We start from the raw sequence: 21,685 nt of genomic DNA, 5'->3' as shown, positions 1-21,685 counted from the left end.
TTAGCATGCTCGTGACATCTGTTGAGCTTATGGTGAACCAGCTTTATCTATATCTGTAGGCACATGCTGTACATATGAACATCCATGAAAAGCAGCCTCACCAATTTCTCAGATATTCATTTCCATATGAGCCTAAAGCACAAAGCATACTTTCTTTTTCTCATTACATTTATGTTACAAAGTACAGTGAAGTAATATGGATTATGGCATGAGTGTTGTGTGTTGGGTACACAATTTTCACAGTTCATTCATCACATTCCAAACACATCATAATAAGACTGCTTGCATACTTTTTATTTTTGTTGGATTGTTTACATCACAGATTGCGGTGAGGCTTGACAAACCTGACAGTATTGTATTACTGCCTTTGAAAATTGAGATACTCAAAATTATCCTTCTATAAAAGCAACACAATTGAAGTGCAAGCATCTCAATTAAGAAACTAAATATGTGCAGGTACATACCAAAATATACAATTTATTTATGTCTTTTGATTGTACTTTTAGTTGTACAGTGCCTCTACAAAATTGAAGGACTTTACAACATATGTACTTAAAGTACATAAGATGAAGTTCCCTGTCATGCTGGAATGCATAACATATTACACATACCAGTATGATTTTTTCTTATAAAACAGTTATATACAATATACACTATAATATTTTCAAAGCACACTCCGTTGAACAATTTTAATTCGCTTTGTCTTTGTTCACCTAGTGCAGTGCACTGAAATATAAACATAAACAGCTTGGTTACGAAAATGTCAAAGTAAAAATAAGGCAGGTCGCTCTTCTTCGAAGTTTACTTCTCGTACAGTTTCTGGTAGCCATTTTTGTGCTACGTAAATATCACAAAATGTCGCATTTCATCAGGACACACACTTCCATCGTTCTGCTGCAATAACAGGTGCTGGCTGTGAAAGGACGAGTCTCGGTGTCGACAGTTACACTTTGGATTTCGACCAGCTCGTCCGGTAAACAATACGGAAGCTGGAGCTCTCTTCGAGTCTCTGAGGGAACTGCAGTGTCCCAACAGGTATGTCTTCACGAGATGGGCTCCAGCAGGGCCGCTTCCCCTCACGGGGAGGAGGAAAACCTCTGCCTGCTCTGTAACTAGGAACTGTGAGGCCGCAGCGGGTGCGGCTCTTGCCAGGGGGTGCTGGCACCGGCGTGGGCGGTGGTGGGGGAGAGTGTTCACCTCCCGGTCACATGTTGACCTCCCACAGCTTGAGGTAGTTGTCCACAACCTCGAGGAACCACTGGCGGCGTGCAGCATCCTGTAAAGAAGGGATGGCAACATTTTTTTAAGTACCAATGTTTCAACTTTTGGATATCAATATGATATACTGGAGAAATATATCTATATTTTCAGTATACTGGACATGCCATTTATCAAAAAAACTTATTGTCAAGTGACAGTTGTGATGTTTGAAGCAGCAGTTCATTACTGAAATTTGGTGTATGAGAGGTTGAAAGTCACCTGTTGAACTGCAATTATCAATATTGAATTTTGGTATTCTACAATTTAGTCATTCTCTTGAGGTAGCTATCACAGGTTTACTACAAAGATGAAATTCTGTACTATAACAAAGCAGAATTATGGGCATCTTTGATCAACAGTAAATTACGATCCTTAACTTGTTTGACAAAAATTGTTATTTCACCCTTTCTTCAGCTATTTTGTACCTAAAATTGCAAGTCTGACATACAAAAGGAATGCCTTTTGGGATTGGTGAACCGTATGGAAATTTAAATTTCACACTTTTCCAAGTTTTTCTGTAATACTTCAGAACATTATTTTTGTTTTTTATTTTAAAACAAGTTATTATCCTATAAATTCCATTTGTTCAACTGAACCACAAATGGCATGTATTTCACACTTGATTATATTTTGGTACCAAAATATCTCATAGTATTTTTCATCCATTAAACCAAAAACTGTTATAATTTTTCAAATGAAAACTCAATTTTTAATAAATAAGTCATACGGAAGCATTGAGCAATGACTGACTAGAAAAGAGGAAAGGAATATGAAAAGAAGATGAATGTGTAGCTTTGAGAGATGCAACAGTGAAGGCAGTAGAGGATCAAATAGGTAAAAAGATAAAGGCCTATTAGAAATCCTCGGATACCACAGGAGATACTGAGTTTAATCGATGAAATGAGAAAATATAAAAATGCAGCAAATGAAACCAGAAGGTCTAAAAAACTTCAAAACAATATTATAGAATTGGAAAAGGAAGTAAATGAAGAGGAGATGGGAGATGGTACTGTGAAAATAATTTGATAGAGCACTGAAAAAGCCCGCATCTCGTGGTCGTGGGGTAGCGTTCTCGCTTCCCACGCCCGGGTTCCCGGGTTCGATTCCCGGCGGGGTCAGGGATTTTCTCTGCCTCGTGATGGCTGGGTGTTGTGTGCTGTCCTTAGGTTAGTTAGGTTTAAGTAGTTCTAAGTTCTAGGGGACTTCTGACCACAGCAGTTGAGTCCCATAGTGCTCAGAGCCATTTGAACCATTTTTGAAGCACTGAAATACCTAAGTTGAAACAAAGCCCACAGAGTAGATGACATCCTGTCAGAACTACTGACAACCTTGGAGAGTCTGCATCGCCAAAACTCTTCCAAATGCTGTGCAGGATGTATGAGGCACCTGACATACACTTAGACTTCAAAAACAACATAACAATTCCAATTCCAAAGAAAGCAGTTGCTGACGGGTGTGAATATTACTGATCTATCAGGTTATTACATCACGGCTACAAAATACGACACGAATTCTTTATAGAAGAATGGAAAAAGTGGTAGAAGTTGACCTCAGAGAAGATCAGTTTGCATTCCAAAGAAATGTAGGAACACTTGAGGCAATACTGAACATACGATTATCTGAGAACATAGATTAAGGAAAGGCAAACATATGTTTTTAACGTTTATAGACCTGGAGAAAGATTATGAAAATGGAATACTCTCTTTGAAATTCTGAAGGTAACGGGGTAAAATACAGAGAGCAAAAGGCTATTAAAACTTTTACAGAAACCAGAAGGCAGTTATAAAAGTCCAGGGACATGAAAGGGAAGCAGTGGTTGGGAAGGGAGTGAGACAGGGTTGTAGCCCATCCCCAATGTTATTCAATTTGTAAACAATAAAAGAAATGAAAGGAAAATTTGATGTACAAATTGAAGATCAGTGGGAAGAGGAAAAAAAATCTGCTGACATAATAATTCTGTCAGAAAGAGCAAAGGACTTGGAAGAGCTGTTTAATGGAATGGGCAGTACCTTGAAATGACGACACAATATGAACATTAAAAAAATTTTTAAAAAACATGGACAATGGAATGTAGTCCAATTGAATCAGGTGATGCTGAGGGAATTAGATTAGGAAATGAGACACTTAAAGTAGTACCTGGTTTTGGTACTTGGGCAGCAACAGTTCTAATGAAGGACAAGGCAGAGAGGATATAAAATGTAGAGTTGCAATGGCAGAAAAGCATTTCTGAAGCAAAGAAATCTGTTAACATCGTATGACCTCAGTTGAAAGCTTTGCCACACTGGACGCGCGGCAGTCGGTGTACCCACCTGGAAGGCGGGTGCGAGCGTGCGCAGGTCTAGCTGCAGCAGCGCCTCCTCGCGCAGCAGCCCGTCCAGGCGGCGCAGCAGGGGCGCGTTGCCGTGCAGCTTGAGCAGGCTCGAGTAGGCCAGGAAGTAGAAGTGCTGGCGCAGGTTGTCGGCCGCCCACGCCTCCACCGTCGCGTTGCCGCTCGCCGACTGGATGGCGCCGATGTGCTCGGCGTACCACGGCGAGAAGTAGTTGGACAGCTCCTCGTTGCTGAAGTCCGACACGCCCTGCGTCTTCAGCAGCTGCTTGATGCGCCGGTAGATCTGCGGCGTGAACACGAACACCTGCAACGGCGCGTCGAGTCAGCACTAACTCCCTGTTACAGATCGTCTCCTCTCCGCAGTCGACTACTAGTGCCAAGTGAGTCTACTGCAGCAGCCCTGGCGTATTACTTGTGCAGTGAGACTAGCTTGTCCCTTTGTGTTTATACATTCAAAAAAAGACGCACAACGAAGAAATTTTAAGAATGGGACGGAAATCGATAGATGTGATGTGCACGTACAGACAAACAAATGATTGCAATTTCATAAAAATTGTATATCTGATTTGATCCATTATAAATGGTTTTTGAAAGCCTGCGACTGTAGATACAACAGGTTTGTTTATAAATAAATAAATCTTCTGCTACCAGTCAAGATTTTTCTTTATTTTACTATTCGCACGACGCGTTTCGAGAAATAATTCCCATTTTCAAGTGCGTTTTTTGATGTGTACTAAGCCATTTCTTTTGATGTTGTCAGTGTGTGTGAGCCTGCTTCACTTTGTTGACTTTTACTGTAATACATAAGGAGGAGGAGGAGGAGATTAGTGTTTAACGTCCCGTCGACAACGAGGTCATTAGAGACGGAGCGCAAGCTCGGGTGAGGGAAGGATGGGGAAGGAAATCGGCCGTGCCCTTTCAAAGGAACCATCCCGGCATTTGCCTGAAGCGATTTAGGGAAACCACGGAAAACCTAAATCAGGATGGCCGGAGACGGGTTTGAACCGTCGTCCTCCCGAATGCGAGTCCAGTGTGCTAACCACTGCGCCACCTCGCTCGGTCGTAATACATAATAAACGCGATTTTTATGTATTACAGTAAAAGTCAACAAAGTGAAGCAGACACACACACACTGACAACATCAAAAGAAATGGCTTAATACACACCAACAAACGCACTTGAAAATGGGAATTATTTCTCGAAACGCGTCGTGACTGGTAGCAGAAGATTTACTTATTTATAAACAAACCTATTAAAAATTGTATAATTTATTAAAGAGAGAGAGCTTCAAATCGAGCAAGTCAATAACGTGTTGGTCCACTGTAAGTAGGCTGTTTAGGTTTTTTTATTGGTAACGCCACGTAGTGCTCTGTATGAAAATCACTGGCTGTGCTGTGTGCAGTCTGTGGCTGGTTTGCATTGTTGTTGGCCATTGTAGTGTTGGGCAGCTGGATGTGAACAGCGCGTAGCGTTGCGCAGTTGGAGGTGAGCCGCCAGCAGTGGTGGATGTGGGGAAGTGAGATGGCGGAGTTTTGAGAGCGGATGATCTGGACGAGTGTCCATCAGAAACAGTACATTTGTAAGAATGGATGTCATGAACTGCTACATATATTATGACTTTTGAACACTATTAAGGTAAATACATTGTTCTCTATCAAAATCTTTCATTTGCTTACTGTGCCTATCAGTAGTTAGTGCCTTCAGTAGTTTGAATCTTTTATTTAGCTGGCAGTAGTGGCGCTCGCTGTATTGCAGTAGTTCGAGTAACGAAGATTTTGTGAGGTAAGTTATTTGTGAAAGGAATAGGTTAATGTTAGTCAGGGCCATTCTTTTGTAAGGATTATTGAAAGTCAGATTGCGTTGTCCTAAAAATATTGTCTGTCAGTTTAAACACAGTCATGTATAATTGTTCAAAGGGGACGCTTCACCACCTCTGGTCCTTATACAAGCTTTGCACTGATTGACAGAGTAGTTGGGACGTCCTCCTGAGGAATACCGTGCCAAATTCTGTCCAACTGGCACTTTAGATCGTCAAAGCTCTGGAGCACATCGGTTCCATGTTCGCGCACTACATCACAAAGCTTTTCCATGCATGTCTCACCACGAGCTGCTTGACGTGCAATGGCGATTTCTACGAACAGCTGGAAGGCGTCGCCATGGGTAGTCCTCTTAGTCCAGTGGTGGCCAACTTCTTCGTGGAACAATTCGAAGCACAGGCACTGGACTTGGCGACTTGCAAACAGGTACGTCGATGATACTTTCGTGGTGTGGAGCCATGGTGAAGAACAGCTCTGTGACTTCCTTAAGACACTTGAACAGCCTCCATGCCAACATAAAATTTACCATGGAATTAGAAAAGGACAAAAAAACTGCCATTTCTAGATGTGGTGGACACAAGGGATGGCGAAAACCTGGGACGCAGCGTGTATCGAAAACCGACACACACGGACCGATAGCTGCACCAACCACCACCCGAGCCAGAGAAGAGACACGATTAATACGCTCGTAACGCGAGCAGGACGAATATGTGAGCCACAGCACCTCAGACGCGAAATGCAACGCCTGGAAAGTATTCTGAGGAGCAATGGGTACTCCACGAATTATATTAGAAGTGTAACAGAGCCAAACACTCGGCGAAGTAAGGAATCAGAAAAAGAAATGCCTTTCTGCCATACACTCCCAGAGTGACGGACAGAATCGGCCGTATATTGCTCAAAAATGGTGTAAACATGATTTTCAAACCGACAAGGAAGATCAAAGAGTGTCTTAGATCGGCAAAGGAGAAATCGGACCCACTTGCAATATCAGGAATATACCGTATACCATGCACATGCAGAAAAGTTTATGTCGGAATGATTGGATTGGACTATCAATCAGCTCCAGGATCAAAGAGCATAAGCGACATTGCAGCTTGGGGCAGGTGGAGAAATCGGCCGTGGGAAAGCACGCACTGAGTGAGACCCACCACGTAATAAAATTCGCTGACACGGAAGTTCTGGATGTAGAGAAGCACTATGACATGCGCTTGTTCAGAGAAGCTGTTCAGACTGTTCAAATGGCTCTGAGCGCTATGCGACTTAACTTCTGAGGTCATCAGTCCCCTAGAACTTAGAACTACTTAAACCTAACTAAAGGACATCACACACATCCATGCCCGAGGCAGGATTCGAACCTGCGACCGTAGCGGTCGCGCGGTTCCAGACTGTGGCACCTAGAACCGCTGGGCCACTCCCGCCGGCAGAGAAGCTGTAGAAATACAAAAACACGCGAACAGCTTTAACAAGAAAGAGGAAAGCCTTAAGGTAAACGGATCCTGGCTTCCCGTACTGCACCGAACGACCGTCGCAGGTAGCAATGGAAAACCGCACCGGAAATGACGGCGGAGAAGCCCTCGGACGTTGGCGTGCCAGGTACATATAGTCTGCGGCCGCGAGCTCGGCTCGAGTTCATCACCGACAATGGAGGGTGAAGCTTTTACAATGCCAGCCACTCGTGCTAGCGAAACGTCAGAAAAATCATTAGATGAACGTCGGCCGAAGAACCCGAGACAGAAGTTTGTCAAAAGCGTCCTGCTATGAAATGAAATGGCACCACAGACCATCATTCCTGGTTGTCGGGCCTTATGGCGGGCGACACTAGGTTGGTATCGGCTAACTGGGGCGTATCCAGACACTTTTTCTCTCTCGATGACTACAGTAGAAATGTCTTCAGTGACAGGTCCCACTCGGCATTGCACCCCGATGTTCAGCGAAGACGTATCCGGAGATGCCCCGGACAGCGCTGGGATAGCGACCTGACTGTAGCCCGTCATACGGCCCAACAATCACCAACAACCAGGAGTGATGCTCTGGGGTGCCATTTTGCTTCATAGCAGGACCCCTATCGTTGTCATCCGTGGCGCACTTAGAGCACAGTGCTCCGCCAACGAGCGTCTACGCCCCGTTTCGTTGCACTTCATGGCAAGCCATCCGAGGCTTACAATTCAACAAGATAAAGACGGCCAGCAAAAGGCAGAGTTCAGAAAAGAAAACCCACTGATGATGGTACTGATGTGCTGAAACGTGTTTGGGTCACATGAAAAAACAGTATTTTGCATAACAGGTGGACATTACAGTATATCCAGTAGCTACAACTGCAAACATGGCAAATGCAAGAGCAGCAAGTCAAATGATGAATTATATGCAGGCTAACAAGACAGAATAACACAAAATCCTTTACTATAAAATGTGAGAATGCAACGAGAAAAGTTTATTTTCTGGTGCGAGCGAACGACGCAACGACGCCGTTTCTGAACATGAACAGTCTTCAGCGTACTCAGGATTTTAGAGCTCTACCGTCGGTCTAAGCCAAAAAGTTTTGAAGATATAAAAATGTATACGTCAGTTATCTGTATCGTTGATTCTCAGTTTAAGCTGGTAATGCTCTTTGACTTACAGGCATTGTATTTCTCATGGAGGTGTAATACGGGGAGATGGTGCTACATACATATCCGGTACGTTGGTTTGAAGCCGGCTGCTCCATGTTAGATGCTCCAAGGTATGAAGAGATTATTATTTATGTTCTTGCTCTTAATTTCTATCGTATGAACACAGCAGTTTTCTCGATACTGTTCCTCGAAAAGAACGTCGGCGTTCCCCTGTGGATTCCCATTTCAGTTCCTGAAGCATCTCCGTGTTGTTCGAACCTGCCGGTAACAAATCTAGCAGCTCGCCTCTGAATTGGTTCGACGTCTTCCTGGTACGGAACCCAAACACTAAAGCAATATTCAAGAACAGGTTGCACTAGCGTCTCGTATGCAGCCTCCTTTACAAATGAAATGCACTTTCCTAAAATTCGCCCAATAAACTGAAGTCGACCTTCCGCCTTCCCCATCATTGTCCCCACGTGCTCGTTCTATTTCATATCGCTTTGCAACGTCAGCCCCAGGTATTTAAACAGCATGACTGTGTCAACCAGGACACTACTAATTCTGTATGCGAACTTTGTGGCTTTGTTTTTCCTACACATTCGCATTAACTTACTTTTTCGGCATTGAGAGGTAGCTGCCATTCATTACACCAACTGGACATTTTGTGTAAGTCATCATGTATCCTTATAGTCACTCAACGACAACACCTTCCTGTACTCCACTCCATTATCAGCAAACTATCACAGATTGCTGTCCACGATCTCCGCCAAATCATTTATGTATAGACAGAACAACAGCGGTCCTGTCACATTTCACTGGGGCACTGCTGACGACCCCCTTGTCTCTGATGAACACTCGCCGTCGAGGAAAACATTCTGTGTTCTGTTACTGAAGAAGTCCTCGGGCCACTCACATATCTGTGAACCTATTCCATACGCTCTTTCCTTCGTTAACAGGCAACATTGGGGTTCTGTTCAAATGGTTCAAATGGCTCTGAGCACTATGGGACTCAACTTCTGAGGTCATTAGTCCCCTAGAACTTAGAACTAGTTAAACCTAACTAACCTAAGGACACCACAAATATCCATGCCCGAGGCAGGATTCGAACCTGCGACCGTAGCGGTCTCGCGGTTCCAGACTGCAGCGCCTTTAACCGCACGGCCACTTCGGCCGGCTGGGGTTCTGTGTCAGATGCTTTCCGGAAATGTGGAAATATGGAATCTGCCTGTTGCCGTTCATCAATAGTTTGCAGTATATCTTGTGAGAATGGGGCGCACGAGCGATGCTTTCTAAAACCACGTTAACTCGTGGACACAAGCTTCTAGGTCTCAATAAAATTTTACATTCGAAATGAGAATATGTTCGACGATTGTGCAGCAAATCAAAGCTAGGGATATTGATCTGTAATGTTGTGCGTCCGTCATTTTATCCTTCTTACATTACTGGCCATTAAAATTGCTACACCAAGAAGAAATGCAGATGATAAACGGGTATTCATTGGACAAATATATTATACTATAACTGATATGTGATTGCATTTCCACGCAATTTGGGTGCATAGATCCTGAGAAACCAGTGCCCAGAACAACCACCTATGGCCGTAATAACGGCCTTGATACGCCTGGGCACTGAGTCAAACAGAGTTTGGATGGCGTGTACATGTACAGCTACCCATGCAGCTTCAACACGATACCACAGTTCCACAAGAGTAGTGACTGGCGTATTGTGACGAGCCAGTTGCTCGGCCACCATTCACCAAACGTTTTCTATTGGTGAGAGATCTGGAGAATGTGCTGGCCAGGCAGCAGTCGAACATTTTCTGTACCCTGAAAGGCCCGTACAGGACCTGCAACATGCGGTCGCGTATTATCCTGCTGAAATGTAGGGTTTCGCAGGGATCGAATGAAGGGTAGAGCCACGGGTCGTAACACATCTGAAATGTAACGTCCGCTGTTCAACGTGCCGTCAATGGGAACAAGAGGTGACCGAGACGTGTAACCAATGGCACCCCATACCATCACTCCGGGTGATATGCCAGTATGGCGATGACGAATACACGCTTCCAATGTGCGTTCACCGCGATGTCGCCAAACACTGATGCGACCGTCATGATGCTGTGAACAGAACCTGATTCATCCGAAAAAATGACGTTTTGCCATTCGTGAACCCAGGTTCGTCGTTGAGTACACCATCGCTGGCGCTCCTGTCTGTGATGCAGCGTCAAGGGTAACCGCAGCCATGGTCTCCGAGCTCATAGTCCATGCTGCTGCAAACGTCGTTGAACTGTTGCCTTGCAAACGTCCCCATCTGTTGACTCAGGGATCGAGACATGGCTGCACGATCCGTTACAGCCATGCGGATAAGATGCCTGTCATCTCGACTGCTGGTGATGCGAGGCCGTTGGGATCCAGAAAGTCGTTCCGTATTACCCTCCTGAACCCACCGATTCCATATTCTGCTAACAGTCATTGGATCTCGACCAACGCGAGCACCATTGTCGATACGATAAACCGCAATCGCGATAGGCTACAATCCGACTTTTATCAAAGGTGGAAACGTGATGGTACGCATTTCTCCTCCGTACACGAGGCATCACAACAACGTTTCACCAGGCAACGCCGGTCGTCTGCTGTTTGTGTGTGAGAAATCGGTTGGAAACTTTCCTCGTGTCAGCACGTTGTAGGTGTCGCCACCGGTGCCAACCTTTTGTGAATGCTCTGAAAAGCTAATCATTGGCATATCACAGCATCTTCTTCCTGTCGGTTAAATTTCGCGTCTGTAGCATGTCACCTTCGTGGTGTAGCAATTTTAATGGCCAGTAGTGTATATGCTGGAGTCACCTGCACTTTCTTCCAGTCGCCTGGGACTTCATGCTGGGCGAGAATTTCGTGTGACGAATAGTCAAATACTGTATAGGGAAATGGAAAAGTAAAAGCTGCAAGGCCATCTGTGTGTATCGCGTCCGAGACTGTCCATTTCCATACACTAATTCACTTTCTCGACGCAGTAACAGGGCTCGAATATGCGTGACTGGAGACAATACCTTTTCCGAGATCTGGAACGGCTCCACGCTGATACGGAGCGACGCCGGCTACATGGGAAGCAGGACTCTGGTTACGTAAAGAGGGGAAGTTGCGAGAATGCGAGCGTACGCAGCCGACTAGCGCCTGCATACCGTCTGCTCCAGCGGAATCACCAGCGCAGTGGTGCGCCAGTGGCGGTGGGGCGCGCTTGCCCAAGGCGTGAAAGTGCCGCCCGTGTTGCGCCACAGTAATAGCCGGCCGGCGGGAAGCCAGCAGCTACAGGGGACAGGCAAAACAATGTCAACAGCTGTACTTACTTGGGGAAGGTTTATTAATTAGGGGTTGGACCCCCATCTGCCCGTAATACAGCTGCGATTCTTCCTGGAATTCTGGCATGTAATGATTGTGTAGTCTCCAGCGGAGCTATGCCACTCTTCGAGCAGAACCTCTTCCAACTCCTGTAATGACGAGAGAGGCGGAAATCTGCTCTGGAGTCTGCGCTCCAATACCGCCCACAAGGGTTCGATAATGTTCAAGTCCGGAGACTGTGCTGGGCAGGGAAGACTCTGCAGTTCAGTTGCATGCTCCTCAGACCACGATAGTACTGTCTTGGCAGTGTGAATGGCTGCAGTATCGTGCTGAAAAATAGCACAATTGTTGTGAAACAACATCTGAATCATGGGGTACACCTGAGCATCTAAAATGTTCACATAATCGCTGGCTGTAACACGGCCTTTGAGAGTAATGATGGGACCAGCACAAAAACATGACATGGCTGCCGACACTGTCACACTTTCACCTCCATGCTTAACCGTTGGAATCAAGCAATCAGGATTGTAGGCTTCTTTTGGCACACTCCAGACGTAAACCCGGCCCGATGTTGGAAATAACGAAAACGTTGACTCGGCGAATCATACGACGTGCTTCCACTGATCAGTCATCCAGGATTTACGTTCCTAACAACATGTTTTACGCTTCTTTGCGTTGGTTGTCGTCACTATTGGCTTCGGTGTAGCAGCTTGTCCACGAATATTCGGTTTATGGAGTTCTCGGCGGACAGTGTCGGTAGATACGGGGTCTCGAAGATGGCTATTGAGCTTTCCAATCACTTTAGCCGCCGTAGTTTCGTGTTATTTTGACACAATTCCTGTTAGAGTACGGCAATCTCTGTCATTTAATTTCGATTTGCGCTCAGTATTACGTTTACACGATGATGTCTTCTGATGTTTTGTGTAAGCTGTCATGACTGCTGGAACAGTTGCTCTTGAAACATTCAACAAGTTCGCTGTCTTAGCCGGCCACTGTGGCCGAGCGGTTCTAGGCGCTTCAGTCCGGAACCGCGCTGCTGCTACGGTCGCAGGTTGGAATCCTGCCTCGGGCATGGATGTGTGTGATGTCCTTAGGTTAGTTAGGTTTAAGTAGTTTAAGTTCTCGGAGACTGTGACCTCAGATGTTAAGTCCCATAGTGCTCAGAGCCATTTGAACCATTTCGCTGTCTTGGTTACTGATGCTCCAGCTAATCGAACCCTCACAATCTTCCCTGTTTAGAACTCTGTTAGGTCTTTCATTGCACGTCGACCTCGACCTCTGAATGCAAATACGAAGTATGCACTACTCGTAAACAACCTGCACTGGTGCCTAGTCCGTACTGAACACACACAGTGCAGTGCGACAAGTGCTTTACCTGCGTTGTTGAACGCCAAACACAACCATCCCATTGCTACCACTGTTAACATTATTTTGCCTGTCCCCTCTAGCTATCTCACTCAACTCGGTGCACACGAGTCTTCTGACAGTCGCTTCAACAGTCTCACAGTACCTTCAACAAGAGGCACTCTCATATGGACAAGTTTCACGACAGGTGGAACCACCATTTAAGATATTTTTCCAAAAAACAATAAAAGCTCTCTTTCGGTACAAATCGTTTTATCGTTGTGAACTTCGTATTCTCACGGCGCGTTATTTGATCCATAAAACTGCAGGAATTCAACCGTAGCCAAACTCTGTTATCTGCTAATCTTTCGGGTGTGTACCGTTCATCCATCTTCGGAGCGAGCCGTAAAGACCGACGGCCAAGCTCTCCCGTCCCCCTTAGACGTGGTAATTCAAAAAACGTTTACAAACTGACACGGCACATCGGGCATACAACAAGGATCAGTAATCACGCACGTGCCGGGGTTCGCAAGCGCCACGGGACGCCGTTGCTATACAAATACAGGCGGAGGGTACGGAGATCGTCGCCATTCACGCCGTGGAAGCGTCGGGAGTAGCACGGCTAGCTTACACATTATTCGCCACCCTGCCTCGCCGATTGTGCTAAACCGGCTCTTTCCGTGCGCACAAGCCGGCTGCTGCTCGCCAACTAACAACACGGACAGTTGCGGTGGAAGAAAGCGTTGTCGACGCTGTCAACAAGCACACGAGGTCCATCCCGCGGCACTGACATCCCCCAACCTCCGTCTGGCGCACTTTACACGTCCAACAACTGCAGCGCGTCGAAGCACTGCAACGGCGGGACTGGAACAAGTGCCTGGGTCATGCGCGGTGGTTTCTGCAGGAATCCACTGCAGACCGAAGCTTCACAGTGAGTGGTCTCTTCATCGAGGAGGCTGCGTTCTCACTCGAGACTGTGATGAACTTTCAAGACCTACAGGGTGGCGCACGAAATATGTTACCATTTTGGTTTTGAATATAAAGTTTATTGTCAATACAATCTGAAAGGAACATATACTACAATGAAGAGCCGTCCATGGAGATTTCTTCTAACTCAGCACATGCTCAATATGTCCACCATTTCGTTTCCTAACTTCCTTCAAGCGAACACTGAAGTTAGTGATTACCCTATGGCACATGTCTTCCGTCATTTCACTGCAAGCTTGAACAATAAGTCTTCTGAGCTCCATTAAATCACGTGGACGTTTCAGGAAATGTTTTTCCTTTAGGTACCCCCAAAGAAAAAAGTCACATGGATTGAAGTCTGGACTATTGGGGGGCCTACTTTGTCCGTCACTGAAGCGACCTGGAAACCCGAGTGAAATGATCCGCATGTCGAAATGCTCATGTAAAAACTCCAATAGTCCAGACCTCTCAATCCATGTGACTTTTTTCTTTGGGGGTACCTAAAGGAAAAACAATTCCTGAAACGTCCACGTGATTTAATGGAGCTCAGAAGACTTATTCTTCAAGCTTGCAGTGAAATTACGGAAGACATGTGCCGTAGGGTAATCACTAAATTCAGTGTTCGTTTGAAGGAAGTTAGGAAACGAAATGGTGGACATATTGAGCATGTGCTGAGTTAGAAGAAATCTCCATGGACGGCTCTTCATTGTAGTATATGTTCCTTTCAGATTGTATTGACAAACTTTATATTCAAAAACAAAATGGTAACACATTTCGCGCGCCACCCTGTACATGCGTGGGTGGATGTGAACCCAAAATGCTACACGTACGCATGTCTCACAACGCAAATTTACCCTGGAAGTGTGGGCTGACAGCGCCGGAGAGTGTTTGATTGGGCCGTACATTCTCCCGGACCGACTCGATGGTCGACCGTATCTCGTATTCCTGAGAGAGGTTCTGCCGCAGGCAACCTCCCTCGGCCGCTGGATTGGTCGCGGTGGGCCAGTATCATGGCCACCACAATCACCCGATCTGTCCCCAATCCATTTTTTCTGGGGGGGGGGGGTCGGTATTGTCTGAAGGGCTTTGAGTATGAAACAGCTGTTACATCGCCGTGGGCAAGATTGCTATGGCAAACAGGACGTCTTCGAGATACATCAGGTACATTTGAGAGGGTGTGCCTTTTACCGCAGCTTCGATGTCAGGTGCGTCTCGATGCACCTGGACAAAACTTTGACAGTGTCCTGTAGTGGGCATCCATCTGTATCATGTGGTTAAGCAACTGTAACGTCATTTAGCAGCAGCAGACGGCCTTAGTGCCCCCGGTTCGTATGCCATTACTGATCCTTGTACGCCCGATGTGCCTGTGCCATATTAGGCTGTACACGCTTTTTTTTTTAAGTATCCTGTATACCAGTTGTTTCTGTCTTCTTCAATCCACAGGCTGGTTTGATGCTGCTCTCCACACCACCCCTTCCTGCGCAAGCTCCAAATAACTCCAAATAACTACCGCAACATATATCCATTTGAACTTGCTTACTGTATTCACCTCTTGGCCTCCCTCTACAATTTTTCCCCCCCTGCACACCCCCACAAACTCCCTTCCAGTACGAAACTGACGCATAATGACCGTACGTGGGGAGATAAAGGGAATGAGAAACAATGATCGAGCAGTTCCTCGTAAGTCACACATTTCTGCGGTCAGTGGTAAGCGACGCTCCAGGTGGTGAAGAGAGAGACGCCACTGGACAATTAACGACTGGAAACGACAGACTGGGAATGATAATCCCAAGTGGCAATTCAGTCGACGGCTTTGGGTTTGGCGAATGCCTGCCACCACGTGTACAGCCAACAGTGAAGTAAGGAGGAGGTGGCGTTGCGGATGGGGTGTTTCCCGTGGTTAAGGTGTGGTTCCCTTACTTCACTTGGGAAAACGCTAAATGTGGAAGTATACGAGCACATTTTACAGCGTTGTGTACTACGTACAGTACAGGAACAGGTCAGGAACGATCATTCTTTGTGTCAGAGTGACAATGCACGCTGTCACAAAGCAGCATCTGCGAGGCAGTAGTTTGTAGACAGTAACATTCCTGAATTGGTCTGGTCTGCCCAGAGTCCCGATCTGAACCCAATGGAACATTTTTGGGATGAGTTAGAACGTCGACTTCGCTGCAGACCCCAGAATCCTACACCACTACCTTCTCTGGTTTCAGCTCTTGGGAACGATAAGCTGCCAATCCTCTCCTCCACACACATTCATACACCTCATTGAAAGTGTCTTCAACAGAGCTGAAGCTGCCATAAAAGGGGAGGGTGGGCGCACCCCGTATTAATGTCCGCTAACAGCTGTCCAGACGCTTCCGATCAGAAGGTGTGTAAATCACATCACAATTTTCCTTTTCATAATCATCATCCGTGTTTTAAAATCATAACCTGTTACTTTAGTGGAGTTACATTACCGCTGCCCCTTAGAGGAGAGTGGAAAGATTGTCAATAACTTTTTATAGAAGTAGATTTTATCAGTCTGCAGCAGACGGATATAGCGTCAGTGTTCCACGCGACGTTCTTGAACTCCGCGTTAAGAGCGTTCGATATAACAAAATGCATACTGAAAGAGAATCTTATACACTCCTGCGTTCTCAAAATATTCGCCTTTAAAGTGCATACACTTCTGCAAACTTTCCGACCAATTCTGGAAAAAAATTCCGCCTCTGATGTTGGTACCTTAACGAAGAAGTGGGCAGCTTCTTGAGGCTTCTGAAACTGTCACCGCATTTTTCATTTGACATCAGGGAACAAAGAAAAGTCGCTTGGCAATAAGTGCGGTGAAAACTGAGGCAATAATTCGATGTTATTCCTCTTTAAAGAATCAATTGTTTTGTGTGTTGTGACACAGCTGGCATTGTCATGATGTAACACCGGAGCTGCCTCTCTCTTCTACAGTTATTAAATAACTATAGAAAATATTAGCAGTGAAACGTAGCTTGAAGTGACTGATTTAACGTACCGTAAACCGGGCTTACTTCGGCCCAAATTCTGCCAGTCTTTTTGTGTGTGGCATGAAAGCAAAGAATAGCGGCAGAGGGAAAATTTCAACTACATTTTTCTAGTATTGTCAAAGACTTGTACCGTCTATTAAAAAAGATATAAAACAAAATAGTTTGCATCTGTTGCCGTGGTGCCATATAAAAGTTGGCCAGTGTTAGCCGCACTCGGGGCTACTCTGACCCACTCAGTCATTTCTTCGTGAAAAAGTGGTAATATAATCTCAATCTCGGGACAAAGTAAAAACCGCCTTCTGCGGTTACAAACTTGATTGCAGTTCGCTATTTCTCAATCACCGACGTACCTTAACACCGCCACTTTTCACGCTACAATCCGGAGCCCTATAGTGGCAGAGGGTTGCAGCTTAAGTCAGCGAAGCCGAAAAGTCCACCGACTAACATGTGTGACTTGTAATACCTAAACTAATATTGAGAACGGAATAAAAAATTCGGAGGCATTACTCTTCAACACGCCCTCGTATACCATTCGATCCTCAGCATCAGTTTTCTTTTCAATGATCGGCGAACGAGCTACTGTACTTTTGTTCGTTTCGTTGCGTCTTGGAACGCCCAAACAATTGACTGCTGCTCAGTTTTCGGCACGTACGAGCAGACTAAAGTTTCATCTCCTGTTCCTGTCTTACATCGACAGGCACGAGCTTACTCTGAAGCGCAAGTCAAACTGTGCGGGATCTACTGGGAACAGGTATTTTTCGCAGCTAAATGTCAATGCAGAATCGAATGTTCTCCAGTCTTGAATATTCCTAACAACGCCTCTGTCTCGCTTTATGGTATCATATGCCCGATCCCCTAAATTTTGCTGCGTGTTGGATGGGTGTTTTTTGGAACAACAAACTAGTTTGATCGTCCTTCACGAAATTCATGGGTGACGGAAACACAACCACGACAAAAGTCTGCAAACGTATTGTAAACAGGCCTTTATGTAGGTTACTGATTACGAAAATTTTAACGAAGCGATTCGAGCTATGTCTGTCGAGTTAGGCCTTCACGAATGTGCGTATTCGAGTAGCATTCACTGTATGGACGAAGAAATAAGTATCAATACGGTGGTACCACCGCTATGTGTTCCTATGTATTCACAGCAGCGACAGATTACTTCGATTTTCGCCGCCCTTCGAAAAATAACGCGCTTCATGAGCGCGGTTTCTTTTAAATTTTTTTTATGTCCTGCTCTTTGAAGCTGTCTCGAGGACAGCTCAAAAATTAACGATTTTTGCATCTCACTTATTCGTTCATGAACTCAATTATTAAAGTTATTTCGTTATTCTGTTATACCACGAAGAAATCTTTTAATGAAGCGCCGGCCGGAGTGGCCGAGCGGTTCTAGGCGCTACAGTCTGGAACCGCGCGACCGCTACGGTCGCAGGTTCGAATCCTGCTTCCGGCATGGATGTGTGTAATGTCCTTAGGTTAGTTAGGTTTAAGTAATTCTAAGTTCTAGGGGACTGATGACCTCAGAAGCTAAGTCCCATAGTGCTCAGAGCCATTTGAACCATTTTTTTTAATAAAGCCAGTTTCGAAGAAATAAGTTCACTCATGTATGGAAACTTCCTTCGGATTCCTCTCACATTTCGCAAAATAACAAACTGTTAACCACTGTCACCTCGTAACATTCTACCACAGAGTACTTGAGCTGCCGTCCTCAGTTTACCGCACATGTCCACTGGCTTGCGTTCTCGAGCGCCCGGGCGCACGCGTGGTGCATGCTTCCCGCTGAGCAGTAACGGGAGCGGTTGCATACGCAGCGGGCGTCAGCAAGAGGCGAAACTAACGCCGGACGCCGCCACCCTCTGTGTCTACACTAAACGAACACGCGAACAAAAGCAACACACATTCCAAGCTGCGTACGTCATATCATATCTTCACATCTGGCACGCAGTCTGCGAGTCCCGAAGTTAGGAAAAAACAATTGTCGGGATCCACGAACACAGCGTGTCAGAAGGATTGCACGCATTTCCCACCAGCGGGTTGTTTACAAAACGTATTTATTGGTTAAAATTCAAACCGGTCGTAGCGACATATTTGTTTTATAAATACGAGAGTGGTTCGAAAAGTTCTCGGAACAGAATAGAAAAAAATTACTTACATCACTGAAACTTTTTTTTTTATTTTTCAATGTAGTCTCCTTGTAGATTAACGCACTTGGTCCAACGATGTTCCAGTGCCTTGATCCCATCTCGGAAATGAGTTTCCTCCAGGCCTGCAAAATACACTCCTGGAAATGGAAAAAAGAACACATTGACACCGGTGTGTCAGACCCACCATACTTGCTCCGGACACTGCGAGAGGGCTGTACAAGCAATGATCACACGCACGGCACAGCGGACACACCAGGAACCGCGGTGTTGGCCGTCGAATGGCGCTAGCTGCGCAGCATTTGTGCACCGTCGCCGTCAGTGTCAGCCAGTTTGCCGTGGCATACGGAGCTCCATCGCAGTCTTTAACACTGGTAGCATGCCGCGACAGCGTGGACGTGAACCATATGTGCAGTTGACGGACTTTGAGCGAGGGCGTATAGTGGGCATGCGGGAGGCCGGGTGGACGTACCGCCGAATTGCTCAACACGTGGGGCGTGAGGTCTCCACAGTACATCGATGTTGTCGCCAGTGGTCGGCGGAAGGTGCACGTGCCCGTCGACCTGGGACCGGACCGCAGCGACGCACGGATGCACGCCCAGACCGTAGGATCCTACGCAGTGCCGTAGGGGACCGCACCGCCACTTCCCAGCAAATTAGGGACACTGTTGCTCCTGGGGTATCGGCGAGGACCATTCGCAACCGTCTCCATGAAGCTGGGCTACGGTCCCGCACACCGTTAGGCCGTCTTCCGCTCACGCCCCAACATCGTGCAGCCCGCCTCCAGTGGTGTCGCGACAGGCGTGAATGGAGGGACGAATGGAGACGTGTCGTCTTCAGCGATGAGAGTCGCTTCTGCCTTGGTGCCAATGATGGTCGTATGCGTGTTTGGCGCCGTGCAGGTGAGCGCCACAATCAGGACTGCATACGACCGAGGCACACAGGGCCAACACCCGGCATCATGGTGTGGGGAGCGATCTCCTACACTGGCCGTACACCACTGGTGATCGTCGAGGGCACACTGAATAGTGCACGGTACATCCAAATCGTCATCGAACCCATCGTTCTACCATTCCTAGACCGGCAAGGGAACTTGCTGTTCCAACAGGACAATGCACGTCCGCATGTATCCCGTGCCACCCAACGTGCTCTAGAAGGTGTAAGTCAACTACCCTGGCCAGCAAGATCTCCGGATCTGTCCCCCATTGAGCATGTTTGGGACTGGATGAAGCGTCGTCCCACGCGGTCTGCACGTCCAGCACGAACGCTGGTCCAACTGAGGCGCCAGGTGGAAATGGCATGGCAAGCCGTTCCACAGGACTACATCCAGCATCTCTACGATCGTCTCCAAGGGAGAATAGCAGCCTGCATTGCTGCGAAAGGTGGATATACACTGTACTAGTGCCGACATTGTGCATGCTCTGTTGCCTGTGTCTATGTGCCTGTGGTTCTGTCAGTGTGATCATGTGGTCTATCTGACCCCAGGAATGTGTCAATAAAGTTTCCCCTTCCTGGGACAATGAATTCACGATGTTCTTATTTCAATTTCCAGGAGTGTAGTTGTCAACTCCGGCTATCAATTCTTCGTCTGAAGTGAATCTTCGTCCGCCAAGAAAAATGTTCAGTTTTGGGAAGATATGGAAGTCAGAAGGAGCCATATCAGGTGAATAACGCGGGTGTGGCAACAATTCATACCTTATTTCATGTAATTTTGCCTTGGCGACGGCATATGTGTGCGGGTGCGCATTGTCTTGATGGAAGATGGCTTTCTTCCTTGCTAAACCTGACCTTCTTTCGCGTATCTTTAGTTGCAATCTGTCTACGAGGTTAGCACAGTATTCTCCAGTAATTTTTTGCGCAGTGTGGAGATAATCTACAAACAGAATCCCCTTCGCATCCCTGTACACTGATGCCATAACGTTCCCCGCCGAGGGAATTATTTCCACTGCTTTGAGTGTTGTTTTGTCTCTGGGGTATAGAAATGCACCCCAGCTTCATCTGTGATCAGAAGGGTTAAACATTGTTCAAATATGTCCATTCTCACGCGTTTTAGATCCAGAATCAAGAGTCGCGGCACCCTCTTGCAGATAATTTTTTCATTTATAATTTTTTTTTAGATGACATCTGGCAGGCGTGAGCAATTTCACGCACTTTCAGTCGGCGATTCCCCTTGACAATTTCCTGCAATGATTTCTGGAGTAATGACACACCTTGGCCGACCACTGCGTGGATCATCATCTAAGCTCTCCCAATCAAATTTAAATTCATTTGTCCACTTGGCAACAGTTGAATACGAAGAAGCAGACTCCCCCAGCGTATTCTGGAAGTCGGCATGAATGTCCTTTGCGTTCATACGTTTCTTTGGGAAGTACATAATCATTGCTCGAATCTCGATTTTTTGCATCTTCGCAAATCACTACGCGGGAACAACAACAGAACCACGTCATTGCCACAGCTCTCTTCCAAGAGGACTTGACGTGGCACGTGTTTACAGGCAACAGTCCAATGAATATCACGTGAACAAATCGTTGCGCCATCGCTGACCTCTCGTGGTGATTCTGAGAACTTTGCAAACCACCCTCGTAAAATTGCCTTTCTTGCTGCAACTGTAATTTATTTCGCCCAGACGCGTTTCGCCTTTTTTTATTCTAAGGCATTTTCAGTGGGATTTACAACGATGTAATTTTGTTTTGATATGTGTTATTTTTATGTTATCAAACAGCTGACGTCGCGTTTTTTATGTAAATAAGTGATTACTTACAGTTTCCAGATTTTAAACATGGCTGCAACAGAAACTGTTGAAATTCTTCACGATAAAGGATGACAGCCAAAAACAGTTGCAGGATAAAAATTTATTAAAATTCTTGACCAAGGTTTCGGTACTTATAAATATACCTTCATCAGAA

General features: G+C 46.1%; 1 protein-coding gene across 1 annotated transcript in view; it reads right to left on the bottom strand.

Annotated features, from left to right (window-relative positions):
• Nucleotides 1–273: 273 nt before the first annotated feature.
• LOC126199098 (torso-like protein) overlaps nt 274–21,685 on the bottom strand; it is a gene marked incomplete at its 5' end in the record, with an annotated part of 119,009 nt that continues 97,597 nt past the window's right edge. Inside the window, 2 exons of the mRNA XM_049935848.1 lie at nt 274–1,276; nt 3,570–3,893. Of these exons, the coding sequence (XP_049791805.1) occupies nt 1,205–1,276; nt 3,570–3,893 (396 nt within the window). The remainder of the gene's footprint in view (nt 1,277–3,569; nt 3,894–21,685) is intronic.

This window comes from Schistocerca nitens, chromosome 8, assembly GCF_023898315.1.
Source record: "Schistocerca nitens isolate TAMUIC-IGC-003100 chromosome 8, iqSchNite1.1, whole genome shotgun sequence".
NCBI lineage: Eukaryota > Metazoa > Arthropoda > Insecta > Orthoptera > Acrididae > Schistocerca > Schistocerca nitens.
This window is presented reverse-complemented; position numbering and strand designations above follow the sequence as displayed.